Source organism: Poeciliopsis prolifica, unplaced genomic scaffold (genome assembly GCF_027474105.1).
Source record: "Poeciliopsis prolifica strain line A6 unplaced genomic scaffold, Auburn_PproV2 SCAFFOLD005, whole genome shotgun sequence".
In the NCBI taxonomy this organism is placed as follows: Eukaryota; Metazoa; Chordata; class Actinopteri; order Cyprinodontiformes; family Poeciliidae; genus Poeciliopsis; species Poeciliopsis prolifica.
In genome coordinates this window covers 293,815-309,868 of record NW_026562380.1, presented here as the reverse complement: position 1 = coordinate 309,868, position 16,054 = coordinate 293,815, and the positions used below count along the sequence as shown (strand labels likewise).

General features: G+C 38.6%; 1 protein-coding gene across 1 annotated transcript in view; it reads left to right on the top strand.

Annotated features, from left to right (window-relative positions):
* LOC129359787 (adhesion G protein-coupled receptor A3) overlaps positions 1 to 16,054 on the top strand; it is a 169,491-nt gene that overhangs the window by 104,398 nt on the left and 49,039 nt on the right. Inside the window, exons 13-14 of the mRNA XM_055029671.1 lie at positions 5,010 to 5,220; positions 5,623 to 5,831. Coding sequence (XP_054885646.1) covers positions 5,010 to 5,220; positions 5,623 to 5,831 — 420 coding nt within the window. The remainder of the gene's footprint in view (positions 1 to 5,009; positions 5,221 to 5,622; positions 5,832 to 16,054) is intronic.

Genomic DNA, 16,054 nt, shown 5'->3' with positions numbered 1-16,054 from the left:
CAAATAGCAAACAAAGCTGGCGCTGTTGGATCACCCCGGGCTTTTCAGTTCTGGTGACTCTAATGTAAAGGCGCCATGTTCCTGTACACCCAGCTCTTATTTTACCAATACCGAATTATTTTCAGGAAAAGAAAGAAGCATGAACATGGAAATAACCCAGATCTATATATCTCTAGGGTGGCAACGTTCTTTTTAAAAGAACGTTGCCATTGATTTGCCACAACAGTGTATTAAGCAAACCACACTGTTGTGGCCAGAAAAGCAAACATAACAAGGCATGAAAAGTTATTGATGAACTCGACCGAGAAATTTGACACAAGTTCCTCCTGGGCATTGGCTGGTCTTAATGTGCAGCTATTCATTAACTCTAACCAGGAGCAGATACAGAAAATGGCAGATTTTTTTAGTTGGACTTATATTGGCCTACATATAGTAAATGTACTCATAACCAACACCTATTGATATCATCTCAGATCAATGTTAAATTTGAAAGCCCTCAAATGCATCTTTTATACTTTTACCATGTGGTGGAACTGTGTTAACGTTTTCCTCGTCTTTCATTTGTCTTGTTTCCAAAGGTTTTGTGAAAGAATCCAAATCCAGAGAGTCATTTGAGATGTAAAAGAGCCATAATTAAATAAAAATAAAAGGAAACTAACAGAATCTCTGGACTTCAAGCGAAGTTGCACGGAGACAACAATAGAATCCAGCAGTAGGTGAAAGAAAACGAGGAGCCGAAATGCTAGAGATCTTGATTATTTGAGAAAGCGCAAACAGCTGATTGGAAACAGGGTGCAGCTGTAAGGAGACCAGGTTGGCAGGCTGAGGGAGAGAGAGAGTTTGGAGTAAACATAGACCAACCAAAAGACAAGCAAAACAAATAAATAAAAATAAACTAACCAATGTTATATGCATGACGTCTAACCTCTGTGGGATGCTCCTCCTCTCCTATTTCTTCATCTTTTTCCAATTCATTCTTGATAATCACCTTTTCCTTTTATTACTGTAATAAATTATTTTTTATCCCACCTCATTGTGTCCCTGGTCTTCTGTCCTCACCTCATCACCCACCATCATTTTGTTCAAGGATCCTTAATACATGTGATTTCCTTCAACCTGTATTTAACCGCTGTAGGCTCTTCACATACAATCATGTCAAAAACTTTGGACAGTCTATGAATATGTAACATGAAGATTCTGTTGAAGTTAATATTAGTAAAGTTTTTTCTGGTTAGAACACACATTTGTTGTTACATTTTGTTTAATGAGTAAAACTAGGTTAATTTTACCATGTCACTCTATAACAAATCATTTTTGGTTTAAAAGATAAATTCATAAAATTCATCTTCAGTATCTCTGCAGACTTCAGCACATCTCTGATGTGCATTGAAGACACAAATAGTGGATAAACCCTGATGCAGTGCATGGCGGCCTTGAGAGTTCACTGACTGTTTTAAGCAAAGGCTGCATTTTAAAATTATGGAAATTTATTATTGTGGTGGCAGAGTCCTCAGTGGAGTATGAGGTAGTAAGTCACTGCAATATTCTTAATGGCACAGTTGCTGTACCCTTTTCATCTTATCACTATGCTAGATTCATCCTAAAATGTCTCACCAAGCAGCTGCATAAACAATCCACACTGTGTGCCACCAAATCCCAAACTATGCTCAGGCCTCCTGCTCATAGAGACTATTTACTGGTGTAGGAACAGCTATGTGGTCATATTTTAATTGTGCAATAGTTGTGGAGCAGGTCTGCCCAATATGCTGCTCAACTTCTCTCAGCCAACCAGTTTGGTGGCATCAACAAACTCACCTACTCTTTGATTACCTAGCAACAACCTGTTGGATTACTTTTGCAGCAGCAGTTTCTGGTTTCCACCAGAAACTTCAAAACTTCTTAAAAAATGAGTACAACAGCTGGAGAGGAAACTATGGAGAAAACAGGTTACGTCACCAGTTTGGCTGTAATTCAGATATTTAAAACAAAAATTACCTAATCAATAATTATTTATATCAACTGATCTAAAACGCTTATGTTGTGAAATGTTTTTCAGTCATATCACCCAGCTCTATTGTGGAGCAACTTATACTCCATTATAAAAGATAATTTTGAAAGAGATTAACTTAATGTTTGATACACTAATACAGAAATGTGGGATTTAGTGTGTATGATTACTTCTAACTGCACCTGCCACATTATCTGCTCCGGGCAGATCATTTTAACCTTTCCAGTTTAAAATTATTTCAATAATGGGTGAAGCAAGCAGGACAATCCAGTTCTGTCATTCACCTGCATCCACTAATAAAGATGCTGATTGTGTTTCCTCCTCCACTTTGTGGCTGAAACTGATGGTGGAGACCCATAAACCTCCCACATGTACAAGAAAATCCTTCAGATCATCACAAGGTCATGGAAACATCCTCACACAGAAAAGATAGCCAGTGCAGTATCATCTTGATACCGAGCTTTTGATCACACCAGTTGAGGGATGAGACTCTAATGGGTGAAAGTGGGAGAAATATTGTGGAAACGTACTGTAGATGTGTAAAGCAAAATGAGGGAATAAGGATGTGAGAAATTAAGAAAAACCTGCGCAAAGAGCTTTCAGTGTCACCACTGCACACTGAAGGAGGTTTTCCAAATTGCCTGCAGTCCTGTTTCAAATTATTAGTGGAGATCTTGGCGACCTTTGTGTAACCTTACACTTAGTGCAATTAATAGGAACTCAGATTCATTTGAGCTCATTCAAGTTTGAAGTTCTGACATCATAGAAAGCTTAAAACTTCATCAGAATTATCATCTTTATTATGAATCAGCAACATCACCTTCATCATTTGAATAATTCCTAATTATTTGATGAATGACTGCACTGTGACTTTTTTTTTCTCACACGGTGGAGAAGTATTTTTATATTTTGTGCCATTGTTTTTATTTGCGAGAAGAATGTCTTCACTTCTGATTCACGTCTTGATCATCAAAGAACGTTTTAGTTTGTTTTTCACACAAAAACATTTCATATTCCGAAAGATGTGGACAAAAAAAAGAGCAATTTTCTAAATGATTTCAAATTCAGGTCATGCTGGCAGCTTCTCCCTTTGAGCTACATATACTTAATTTCCTTTGAAAGTACAAGTAAATTTTTCTCAGTGGTCAGAATTAAACTTTAAATTATTATGAGCTGACTCAGTTAACTTCACTGAAGGGTGAGAGTTGAGCACATATGAAGCCCTACATGCTTGAACTGTGGACCGTTAATGTGAAGCTTGTTACTCTATAAAGAGCTGAGCAGCAAAAAGGTATTTTGTTCTGTGAAACTAGCATTGAAAATGTGTTTATTCTATATTTCTTCTTAAATCATACCATATCAGAGACTACGTATGATGCCAATGTAAATAGGAAAAGTGGGCCAAAATTCAATTGTCATTTTTGCTGCTGTGTTACAAGGACAAGGACTTTTATGTCCTTGTATTTGTGCTAAATATTTTTTGTTGGCATGGTATGCTATTCTACTTTTTTGATATTTTTGCTTGACGTTCTTTCAAGACTTTATGCAGGCTTAGAGGGCTCTGTCAGCTTAACCCAGTAAGCTTTTCCTGGGTTGCTTTGTAATTCCATTTAGCCATGATCCAGAAGGAACCTTCAGACACTGCAAACACGAGAACTAAAAAAATAAAAAAAATGGAAGCCTTATAAGACTTTCCGGCCATGTTGAAAGCCACACACCTGCAGAGATTCACTCAGTTCCATGCAGCTTAAGTTTTCTTGTTCTATTGTGGTTCTAAAAGCTGATGAGGATGTTTATGAAATTAGATACTAGAATAAAAAAATAGGCCGCTTGAATGTTAGATTTTTATCAGCCTGTTAATATTTTTTTACTTGTATTCCCTTGTCATTAAATTTCACACTTTTTTGTGGAATGTGGTTTGGTCAGTTATTTTGTTTGTTAGATGTGTGTGTCTTCAATTAATTAGTCATCAATCTGAATTGTAATTGAAGTAATGATTGAATTCATATTGTTTCTAAAGACATTTTAACGCTGAAAAATGCACAGAAATCTTGTTCTTCTTATGTAGTGGAGAGTGCTCTGTGGAAAGGTCATGAATTCATCATTGAGATTGATTTAGATAGATGACGATGATAAAGATTAAGTTTGATGAGCTGTTAAACCAGTTTATGAACCTTTTTATAGTTTAACAGATTCATGTTGAAACGTAGCATTGAATAACTTTATTACACCGTTAATAATCAATGCATTTCATTATTTTAACCACCGTATGAATAGGTTGTTGCTTTAAACGAAAGCAATAAATTTAAGCGTTTTTGCTTACAATCTTTGCTCAATTGCATAATACTGTAAAACTGTTATTTTGATTAACAGTTTGAAAGTTCTGGTATATATAAATGAAGTTACTTTTGGATATTTAACTCAGGATTTCTTTGATAAGTTGTTTAGTCAAAATGCATAGTTGTCAGGCTGGAAGGTCTGATCTGCTTCATGCAACTCCGCTGGGACTTTCTTGGAGGAGACATCTGACACTAAGTTAGAGACAGAATCAAACTGAATTCACCTGTGGCCAGAGATGGCTGGTGCGCACACGTTGACATTTCCAACCCATCTTTGTCGCACTGAAGTGTTTTTCTTCGCATCATGTTCGCAGATATTTTATTGTAGGGGGGCGGGAGGCATTATAAGGTGGTAATTAGTTGGTGAATGAGAGATAAAGTCACAACGGTTGTCTCTTTAAATCAAGCTGCAGTGTTGATGTGTCCTCAAGCTGAAATGGTAAGAACCATTCCACCTTTTGCTGCAGAGCACACCAAAGCGTTCCCTTGCTCACTTGTCGTCCCTTCCAACACTGAAGAGAAACGTTTTTTTTTGTTTGTTTGTTTTCCTTTTTTTTTAATGGGATACATTTTCGCAGCAAAATTGGAGGACACTATGTAACTCCTAAAGTCTGTTATCTGATTGTTTTTTTGTTTGTTTTTTGTTTTGTTTTTATCCGCAGAACTCCGTGGCAGTCGCCTTGATCCATTTACCGCTGGCTGGTCCGCCTGCCTCCTCCTCTGCGTTGCAATCTGTTGATAACTCCACTTGCAGGCTGCAGTTCGTTCTGTTTCGCAATGGGAAACTCTTTCCCTGCACGGGGAATTCGTCAAACCTCGCAGACGATGGGAAGCGCAGGAGCGTCTCGACACCAGTTGCTTTTGCCAAATTAGGTAAGAGGAAATCCATTTCTATCTTTCACGCGTGTGATGTCAACGCCGGACCTAATGCATGCACACACGTGCGCGCGCACACATACGCAGGTACGGCTGTATGAGTTTGTGTATTTTTTATTTATTTATTTGTTTTTGCGCAACATGTGGATTGCATGGATACAAACATTAGCAAGGTGCGCTCAAATGAATGAATGAATAGATGAAGTCAAAGCACGGATCAGATGAAATAGAGTTTACTGCAGTGTGATGCACGAAAGTAATCTGCAACAGTCCAGCTGCAGTAACTCATCCGACCCTTGTATGTATGCATCGGATGCCTGCCTGGGTGTTATTAGAGCCGCGGCTCTGCCAATGTTTCCTCTCGGCTTCCTTTCCTGAACGTGTTGCCTTTCCTTCCAGATGGCTGCAGCCGCGGCAGCTCTGTGCACTCCGTCGCCGTCGCTCTCAGGCACTTCGCGCTGGGTGTAGACCCCACCGCAGCCTACTGGGATTTTGACCTGCTCGATGGACACGGTGGCTGGAGGGCAGAGGGCTGCCACATAACCGCCTCCGGGGGCAATACGACCACTATTCACTGCAGCCATCACAAGAACTTTGCCGTGCTAATGGTGAGTAGTTATTTCACTATGACCCCCGCAACACATAACGTGTCTTCCATATGCTTAGGGCCCATTACGGATCAAATCAACCTTTTTTCCTCTGTCGTGGAGTAGACTGAGTCACGTGTTTTAAAAAAGGACCTTCAAAAGCTTCCTTTATTGTTGCTCCCCAGCAGAGGGATTGGATTGCCAAATGCTGTATGAGGATTTATTAGCGTTGGAATATCATAGAGTCTTCTTTTTCTTTGGAAAACAGACGAGGAGAAGTTGTGCGCGTTTTACAGTCTGCCATCCTTTCCCAAGCTGCAACAGAAGCGATGCTCTGGAGAAGGAGCGCCCTGTCAGGAGCGATTCGACTCTGAGCGCAAGTGGTGTGCTAATTGGTTGCAACCAACGCGAAGCAGAAAAAGAAGAAGCAAAAAAAAAAAAAAAAAAAAATGCTGGACTGTACAGCTTAGCGTTGTTCATCTGCGTTTCTCAAGTTGGTCTCGACGCTGCAAGCCGAGATGCTTCCCTCTGACGACGTCCCCCCCTGTGTTCAAATTGATTTCATGAGGATTAGAAGCACCAAAAGCGCAATGGCAGCGCATTGCAAGGTCGCTCCTTAGAGCCGCTGCTTCTTGTCCGCTTCTTCTTCTTTTTTTTTTTTTTTTTTTTTTTTTTGGATGAAGAGAAATCCTCCGGATGTTTACCGAAGAGTGGGATTCGTTAGACTGGGAGGTCAGTTCTCAGTGGAGCATGAAAAAGTGTTGTGGCTTTTTTTTTTTTTTAATCTGCATATTTTAAGAACCCGCCGATCAGTTTGGTTGCTGTCGTTGGTGGAAACATGCTGGATCGGGGGGGAACAGAAAAACCGCATTAGAGCATGGAAGAAGAAAAAGCGGGGTATGATAAAAGCACAGAGAGGGAGAGGGGGTGGGGGGGAGGAGGTGTCTGGAGAATACTAAGCTGTTGTCAGATGGAGAGCAGATGTCAGGATGTCATTGTGCATGTGTGTTTTTCACTCCAACGCGGCGCGCCATCAACGGGGCGCGCTGTGGCAACCGGAATGACGCTGGGTCTGATTTTATTTATTTATTTCTGGTCAAATTTAATGACACTAGGATAATAATTTAAACTTCAAAACACGTCCGATAGGCAGAGGGGTTGTCATAGCGATGGTAGAAAGCCGTGACGAGAACGTCCACATCACGGTGAGCCGGTGTTTGCACCGGAGATTGCGCGCGTCTGCTAATGCAGTCACCACACCCGCCTGGTCTCTGCAGTGCCCGAGAAAAGGACCCTTATTTACAGACCTGTGACATCACTCCTCCGGTCGTAGCACCTTAAATGCTTTCTGTTGCAACAATGATTCCCCTCAGCTCAGGAGGCTTCTGCAAGTACAAAACCTGTTGCATAATCTTTTCATGTCAAAGGGAGACGGATTGTCACTACCGCCTGAGTGCAAGTTGGCCATTTACTCACAGTGAGCCTTCATGAGTGGAGCTGTCATTTGTAATTCAAGCAGTGTAAGATCTTGGGCGGTCTTCAGGGAATTTAGCAGTATAGTGTATATAAGAAAAGTTGAACTCTGTCATGTTTCCATGTAGTCACACAATCACCGGCCACTTTATTAGGTACATCTTAGTTGAACCTGCTTTTGCTTTCGGAACTGAGACTGAGCGTCTGGGTTCATATTGACATGGCAGCATTAAACAGTGGAGAACACTGGAGCACAGAAAACTGGGTTTATTGATTTGAGTTTGGTTGGTGGATTACCCTGCTGGATGTAACCATCTATAGATGTGACCACTGGGCTTGTAAAGAATGGATATTAGTTTATGGAACAGGAGCGGTCAATAATTTGTGAAAATCAGAGGTACTTGGCTGTTTTTGAAATCCTCAGGCCTGCCCTTCCTGTGCCAACAACTTTGACACCTTCAAATACTCTTTCAACATTTTTACGTTCAGTTTAAACTTCAGCAAGTCATCCTCACCACGTCAAGATCCGTAATTCAATGATTGGCTGATTGTTTCTGTGGGCTAAGAACAATCTTAACAGCTGTACCTTTTATAATGGCCAATTGACATTATTAAAACAGCACTACCTATCTTGCCTCATATATTTAATGATCACAACTCTCCTGTGGTCCTGAGTAAATGTACAACTGATTTATACTGGATATAAAACTGCATTAAAGATACTGACCATGTATTTCTATAAAATCAGTCAAACTTAATGTAGATATAGTTTTCATCCACAGAACAAGTGTTTTTGCTCTTTTGTTAAATATTATTATTTAATCAAAATAACACCTTCAAATGGCAGGTTTGAGACGAATCTGCCTCTTATGACATAAAGCTTAGAGCTCTCTTGAGTGTGGTCTTTGTTATTTTTTCTTCATTTGCATGTTTTTAATTAATTCCCTTCTTTAAAAATGAACTGAAGCAGAACATTTGAGTTGTGTCCGAAAACACTACATGTACTTAAGTAAAGCTGGACCACAATAAAACCTTTTCATGTAGTTTGCGAAGAGAAATAGATCAGATTTGATCAAAACCTGCCTAGTTGATATAAAATCATCTGTTGTAGTTGTTTCTGGCAGAATGGCTGCATCACAAAAAATAATTGCGAGGCAGACTTTAACCTTACGACTTCTCCCCACCATGCAGAATGGTCTCTGCCATTCGGCACAATCCCAGCACACAACAGAAGGAAATAGTTGCATAGCACTGAGACAAATAGAAGTTGTTAAGCTAAGCTAAAGTAGCTGTTCAGCTGTTCATTTTAAGAAATGTGCCAATGAATAGTAACTTCAAGAGATGATTTAATGCTACAAAAACTTTATTTTAAATGCTCACACAGAAGGTTGAGGTGTGTATTGCCCTATGTTAGTTGTTTTGATTCAGACACTTGCATTTAGCTCTTTTGGGGTTCATGTGTTTGTGTGTGCAGGCTCAGATCCCAGCGTGGATGTCCCTAGAGGCTGGGGATTGGGCTAGAAAAAAATAAATAATGAAAATCTTTTTAACTTGCTTCAAAAGGAATTACATGGAAGAGAATCTCCCTCTTGTGGTTTTGTAATCAGAATGCCAGATTATGGACATGGGGAGTAGAAAAGCTCGACTCAGCTAGATTGTGAACTGTGACTGGTGTATTTTGCTGTCCAGATGAATCACTGTGTGTCTTTAGTATCTAATAATACAGATAGCTCCAGATGGGGCAACTTTCGAATGTCAACCGAGGTCTATTTTGGAGTTTTGTTTTCTTGCTCTGTGCTGAACCTCGAGCTGTTGAAAAGCAGTCCCCTCCAGATTTCAGCACCAGGGACAGTTCCTGAACATTTCTCCCTCTGCTCCTCCCGTAGCGCCTCCTCCTCCCCCTCCATCTGCCTCATGCAGGCCCGTATTTGCCGAGAAAGAGGGCTGACTCACTCGTTTACAGCAGTGCAGCTTTATCGTCTGTCTTGGTGGTGATGGTGACAAGCCTCAATCCCACACTGAAGCTTCCTCTGAACCACTCGCCGCCCCCTCTTAAGACACACCTTTTACTCTTTTTCTGTCAGAAATTTACAAATGTATAAAAATTTTAATTGTTTTGTTTGTTTATTCAGAGGTGATGTCAACAAATAAGTTTGTGCATATATCTGCTCCAGCTCACCAGGCTGTTAGTATGCAGGAGCAGACCTTTGGCGTTAGACACACAGACACAGTCACACATGGTATAGGAGGTTGGTTTTTGTAAGTATCCAGTCACAAGGAAAGCTCCAAGACACGGCTCAATAGGAAAGTTTTATTTTTTAGAAATGCCTTCTTATTTATGGAGCTGGAAATAATGATTCTGTAAAAGGACATGGATTTCTAAAAATTAGGTCAGAATTTCTGTTCTGCTCCATCTGAACCAGACCTGTTAATGTTTATCATGTATTTATGATGGTTTGTAAAACGTGAATGAAGGTATGAAAGGCAAGAGTCATAAAAATTTGATTGTGTTTCCTTCTACTTTAATTGAAGTTTGGTGTTGACCACCATGATTGTCGCTCTGTAAAAATAAATTTCTCTTGATTCAGTTAACAATATGTTCTACAGAAAAAATGTTGAAAATGCCATTATCAATTTGATTGTATAGAGTGGGGAAAAATTACATGTTAAGTAGTCATTGTTTTTCATAAAACACTTCACTTACAACATCTAAAATGTACACAGAGATCAATCTATGGCCATTTCTTTTTTGCACAAACACACTAAGTTTTCTTCTTTTCAGTTCACCGCATAGCTTTTCCATAAAATTTGGGTCATAACTATGTCAGAAGGTTGATTTCTATGTTGATTTTGCCATATGTTAGTGATAAGCTTTCTGCTAAAGTCCCAGTGATGACCTAGTTTCTGTTAACTAGTGAAGTACAGCAGGTCTGTTTTTAAAAAGTTCAGGTATTTCAAATGCCATGCACTCTAACACGTTTACTAACAGATCCTCCACATACCTACGAGCAGCACAATGCTCTTTTTTATATATTCATTCTTAGTTTTATGCCAGAATGACCTTGAGATTTTTGCTATGGAAAACTCTGATTTTATTCTCAGCACGCAATTCCAGCAGAGTTTAGCAGATGTCAGATATTTACTGTACATTTGAGATCCCGGCGCATAGCTTCACCCCCAAACAATCGGTTTGTATGTAGATAAATTTTTCTACCAAGAGTTTGCCACATCAGCTTCAAACACGAGGGTCACCATTACTGCTGAGCTTTTCAGATTTTCTTTTACCTTGCCCTGTCATTCTCCTCACTGACGTGGTGACGAGATGAATATGAATCATCCTCCAGTTTTATTGTTCCCACTTCCACCTGTTTTGAATGTTTTAATTATTGTCTAATTATAGATGTGAGCAGGTTTAGGTTGCAGACATTTCTTGACCTTGACCTTTGTAAATCAGCGTCTTGCTTGTTTGTACAGCATGGTCTCTTGTCCTCATTTTGAAGAGTGGCTAACAGACAATGACCTCTGTGTCATGACAGATACATACCCCACGCAAACAGGAAGTCCTTCTGAAAAATATCCAAAAAACAGCATACCTTTAAAAAAACTTTGTTACATTTATTTAAGAGATTCTTACATTTTATTGTCTTTTTTGTGACTTTCTTATAAACCAATTTTTTCACTTTCTAAATAAAGTAAACCAAAATAAATGTTCACTTTTTCTAATCTCCAACTATTTGCACATTTTCCACAGTTACTAACAAATATATCACAAAAGAAATTGTCAAAATAATTGACTAGACAATGGTGCAGATTGTAGTAAAAAATAACTTAAAAGAATTGCAGGCAAAACTATAAATTCTTTCCCTAAAAAAATTAATACAGCTGATGACAATCTGTTGTCTTATATGCTGCATCTTGATTTTAAACCTGACCATCTAGGATGGAGGATATCTTGATTAGCTCTCATTGGCTGGGTTCTCAAGATGCCGGACACCAACTCGACATTCCTGTTGACTCATGACACTAACCACAAGGTCTAGTCTCCAAATCAAGTAACAAATTCAAGAATATTGTCTCAATTAAAAAACACTGTGCTTATAAAAAAAATAACAATTCATTTTCTCTGTCTATTCCTCTGCATATAGATTAATGGTTGTATGTCCTCATTAGTCAATCTGTGCTCAGCCTGGATTTAATGAGACAACAAGCCAGCTTTCATTATTTGCCCAGAAACACACCCTGCTCCAGTACTTTATCCTCAACCTGTGGACTCGTTTATATCTCTGAGCCACTTTTCTGTTGAAAGAGCCGTGTTACATGAGTGTTTTATGAGATGGAGGGATTTATGACAATAATAACGATGACCCGTTTAGATATGTGTGGTGTCTCATAGCCCTCGGTTGGCATTTTCTTTTTGGTATGCAATGTAATGGGAGGAGAAGAGAGAAAAAGTGATGATAGCCGGTGATATCAACTGAGGCTGTGTGTTGCCTCAGTTTGTGTTAGTGGATTAAACACGGTTTGTGACGGAAGATCAGGGCAAGAAGTAATATAAAGCTACAACCTACAAAGAGTCATGGCATTAGATTGAATAGTCTTTGAACATATCTCAGTGGAAATACCTTTAATATCGTATGTAATGTGTACTGAGGGAAAAGCCACTGACTTTGCCTCCTTCCATTGCCCAAAACAAAGATATTTACATGTGAATGGAATCGTATCCACATATCTTAGCTACCACTGCAAGAGTTTGAAAATCATATAGTCTCCCCACTACCACTAACTTGACAACTTTGTTCATATATTTAGCAATATACCCCACTGATGCACCTCTAGTTAACATGCATATAATAATAGTGAAATAAAAAGACTGCATCTTCACAGGACAATATGCTCAGAACCAGGCTCAATGTGAGCGGCTAACCGTCACCACCAGTTTTGAGTTTGAGCGCAGAGCAGCTCATAGTGCAAAGTAAAAAGTTAATGCCAGCAGTAGCTCCTTCAGGACAAAACTAAATAGATAAACTCTGAGCCGGTAGCACAATCAAGTGAATGAAAGACATTACAAAACAGAATTTCTGACAGCAATAACTTCTGTAATTGATGTTTATTGAACATAGTCTGACAGGATTAAGTTTACAGAGCATGATCTGTCTCAGAGTCCACTTTTAACACCACCACCACCAGTAAAACTGCACTCTGAGAGCACAGTGCTCTGTTGGGAACATGTGGAACAACTAGAGATATAATGTAAAATTGATCTAATTGATCAAAATTGATTATTAAAGACTTTATAAGTAAGAAGGGGAATTTTAAATTTGATTCTTTATTTAACAGGGGTACAAAGAAGAAAAGCTAAACTTGGAGACATCAGAACTCTTAATACAGAATCCTGGATAAGTTGAAGGTGTTTTTCTTCCTAATTGTAAAATAATGCAATAGTGCAACCTTTAAGTAATAAGTGCATGATTTGTTTTTCTGCATTACTGGTTCAGGTTTCTATTGTTTGCAATATTGCAGAAGTAGAAGACCATAGAAACCAGTTTATTATAGGATATAAGCATCATGGCTTGGTCAAAAATACACCAAGATATATTCCCATTAACATTTGCAAATAGAATCCAGAAAAAGTGACTAAATTGATTATTTTCATATATACTTGTCTTATGAAAACGAAAATTAAATGTCATCAGGGTTATTTCTTCAAAACTTGCACATTATGGTTAAATATAGGTTAGTATCAACAAGCTAAAACTGGAAATTTATCTCAGACTTACCCCTATTTATCAACGAGCGACTGCCATAGACCACCCATACACATTATTGTTTCAGTTCAATTAAAAATACTTTAGATGTTAGATGTTGGGGCCAACCAGAATCTCCTGTAGCAGACTGTATTACACTGAATGTGAAGAAAGCTCTGACTGAAGACACAGTGTTTTCTTCAGATCAGTTTTTGTTGTGATGATTATAGAATTTGAATATATGTTTATTAGCTAATGATATAGCTAATGATATGCTAATAGCGCATTAGTTCAATCCATATTCAGAGCAAGTAAACAATTCTTTGTACATTTTTTTCTTGCTATTGACTTGATATCATTGACTGCTATTCAAACTCTTATAAGAGTTGTCAATACTGTTTGTAGGTCAAATGAATAGTGGCATAATAATACTAATACTTCTTTAAAATGCTTTAAAAGGCATTTAGAAAAATCTGAAACTAGTCCGTTATTGCTACTAGCACAATAATAATTATTGTATTGCTACTAATTTGTTGTGACTAGCACAATATTAAGAACTTGCATAACATTCTTCAATAATATGCTAAGAATTTAATTTATAGTTTAGCCTGTTATCATAACTGAGTAAACGCTTGCTCAATAATATGCTATTGCCTTGTTTCCATGGAATTATTGATGTGGCTTGACAGATGAAGTGTTTATCTTCTACAAATTAGTTTGATGAAGCTCTTTCAAACATAGCGTCAGACTATTAGCAAATCCTTAGTCGCAAATATGTTAATAGTTATTTTGTTAATTGCCAATATAATTAGCATAGCACAGTGAACATAGTTCTGCCAATAGTAAACTATATTAGCATAGCATTACGCACAGTTATGCTTCTAATTTAATTTATTAGCACTACAGATTAAGCTGCAATGCCAAAAAGGCAACATTTAGCGGTGTTTTTTCAGCTGGACAGTTTTCAGTCTACAAGCTAAGCCAAGGTACCAAACAGCTGAATGGTAATTACTGCGTGCTTATTTGACAACAAATGTCAAATCTCACTTAGTTTTAATTTCATTAGACAAAGATGTCATGTATTTTGTTAGGATGTCCTCTGAGCTCCTCACCAGAGCAAATTCAAAGCCTTTTTCTCAGTAACCAAATGCTACTTTTTCACCCTTCACCTCACTTTCAGTTGCTTTTATTGCTGCAGACATTAAAAAAGCTCCAACCCACCTCTGTGCCTGCTGGTAGGCAGCACTGCAACAGCTAACGTGAGCAGGCACAGGGAGCTTTGGGTTTAAACTGCAGGGGTTTAACCTACCGCACATGTATTACACTTGGCTCTGGTTAATTTTTAACAAATGCACTTGTGTTCCATTTGAAAGCATTTATTTGGGTTTGATGCTTTACACACAGGGTCTATATGCACTTTTGTGCCTGTTTGCAAGTCTTCACCATATCAACAGCATACACTTTTTGTCTTGCTATTGTAGTGCCATAACCTCTCACTGTTTGCTGACTAAACAGGCACATTTGCTCGGTGTGAAAGGGGAAGGGAACTGACTCATGATGCTCGCACAGAACAGATTGCTGCTGGCCAGTAACCTGACATGTGATGCAGATTGTTTTCCACCTGACTAATGACTTCAGCGCTCACTGATTGCCATTAATCTGAGACATCACCGCTTTCATTTGGCATTAAAGAGTTAGTCATTGCTTACTGCTATTCCCGCTTCCTGGTGCCCTGTGTCGCATGTTCTATTTTAAATGCTGTGTATATCCCTCTTTTAGCCTGGAATTGCATTGCTTCAATCTATTGTTATTCAAATTATGTATACTCCTCAGCTATGAAAGATTACAATATTGCTACTGGCAGCAGGGTTTGTTGCATTTAATGGGAGTTCATTTGTGAATCCGTGAAGAAAGTTAATGGGCCTCATGGTTATGATGTTGTTTATGTGCAGTCACTGATTAATCAGCAGTCAAACTGTCTGTTTTTTTATACACCCAACCAAATTTCTTGCATGGACTGTAAAGTTACTCTTGCATTATGGATGGTCTGTATGAAGGATAACGATTGCAATTGCATTCTTATTTTCCTTTCTAAACAAATGAGATACAAATATTTTCCATTTTCTTATTTATTGTAGGTTTGTGTGTACTCAGATTCATCCACTTCACTGTCTAAATCCCAAATGATTCAGATAAAAGCCACACAGCTTTTCCTCTTATGTGTGACAGTGGCCATCTGACAGACATGATTCATCTCTTTGGATGGCTTTGGCATCCGCAACAATTAGGACCCAAGCTGACGCTCAAGAAATATCGGTGAACTATTCACACCATAATTCAGCAGCTTGATCTGAAACTGCCCAAGTCAAATACCCACCAGTCTGTTTCTCCACAGCTGTGTTTAAGCAAACAGTGCGACCTTCTTGGAGCTCCAGAGACTTTCTGCAAGAAATTAGGACGTTTTGTGTAAACAGAGTTTTTGACTCTGTTTCTCTGTCCCGACTGTTCTCTCTGAGTTTCTGTCACTTGCGTCCAGTTGGATCGTTGTATGTTCATTTGCACACTTGTTCAGTTTACAAAGGTGTGCTTAAAGCTTTTTTTCTTCCTTATTAGGAAAGACATCCAACCCCGCAGCTTCTTGGATGTTTGGCTGTTAAGTTTTCCCAGAACTGCTCGCCTCTTCGTTTCTCAGCTTTCACTCTCTGATTTGTGAAAACACATTGCCACCAAAACACATTAACAACAACAAAAACATGGACTGAGAAACAATCTTGTTGATAGCTTGTAAAATCAAACTTTTGGAGGCAGTTGTGTTATCATCGCCATGGTTTCTGGCATTTTATCTATGTCCTTATTGTTCTATGAAAACCCATTAATCTTCTAAGTATAAGTAGGAGATTGTAACGTTGCTCTAAATTCTTCTCCTGCTAGATGTAAGACCTTTTGATTACAGAGCAGTAATTGCTCTCCATCTGCTCTTAGTACTTATAGTAAGATAATGATAGCAGGAGTTAAGAATTAAAGTAT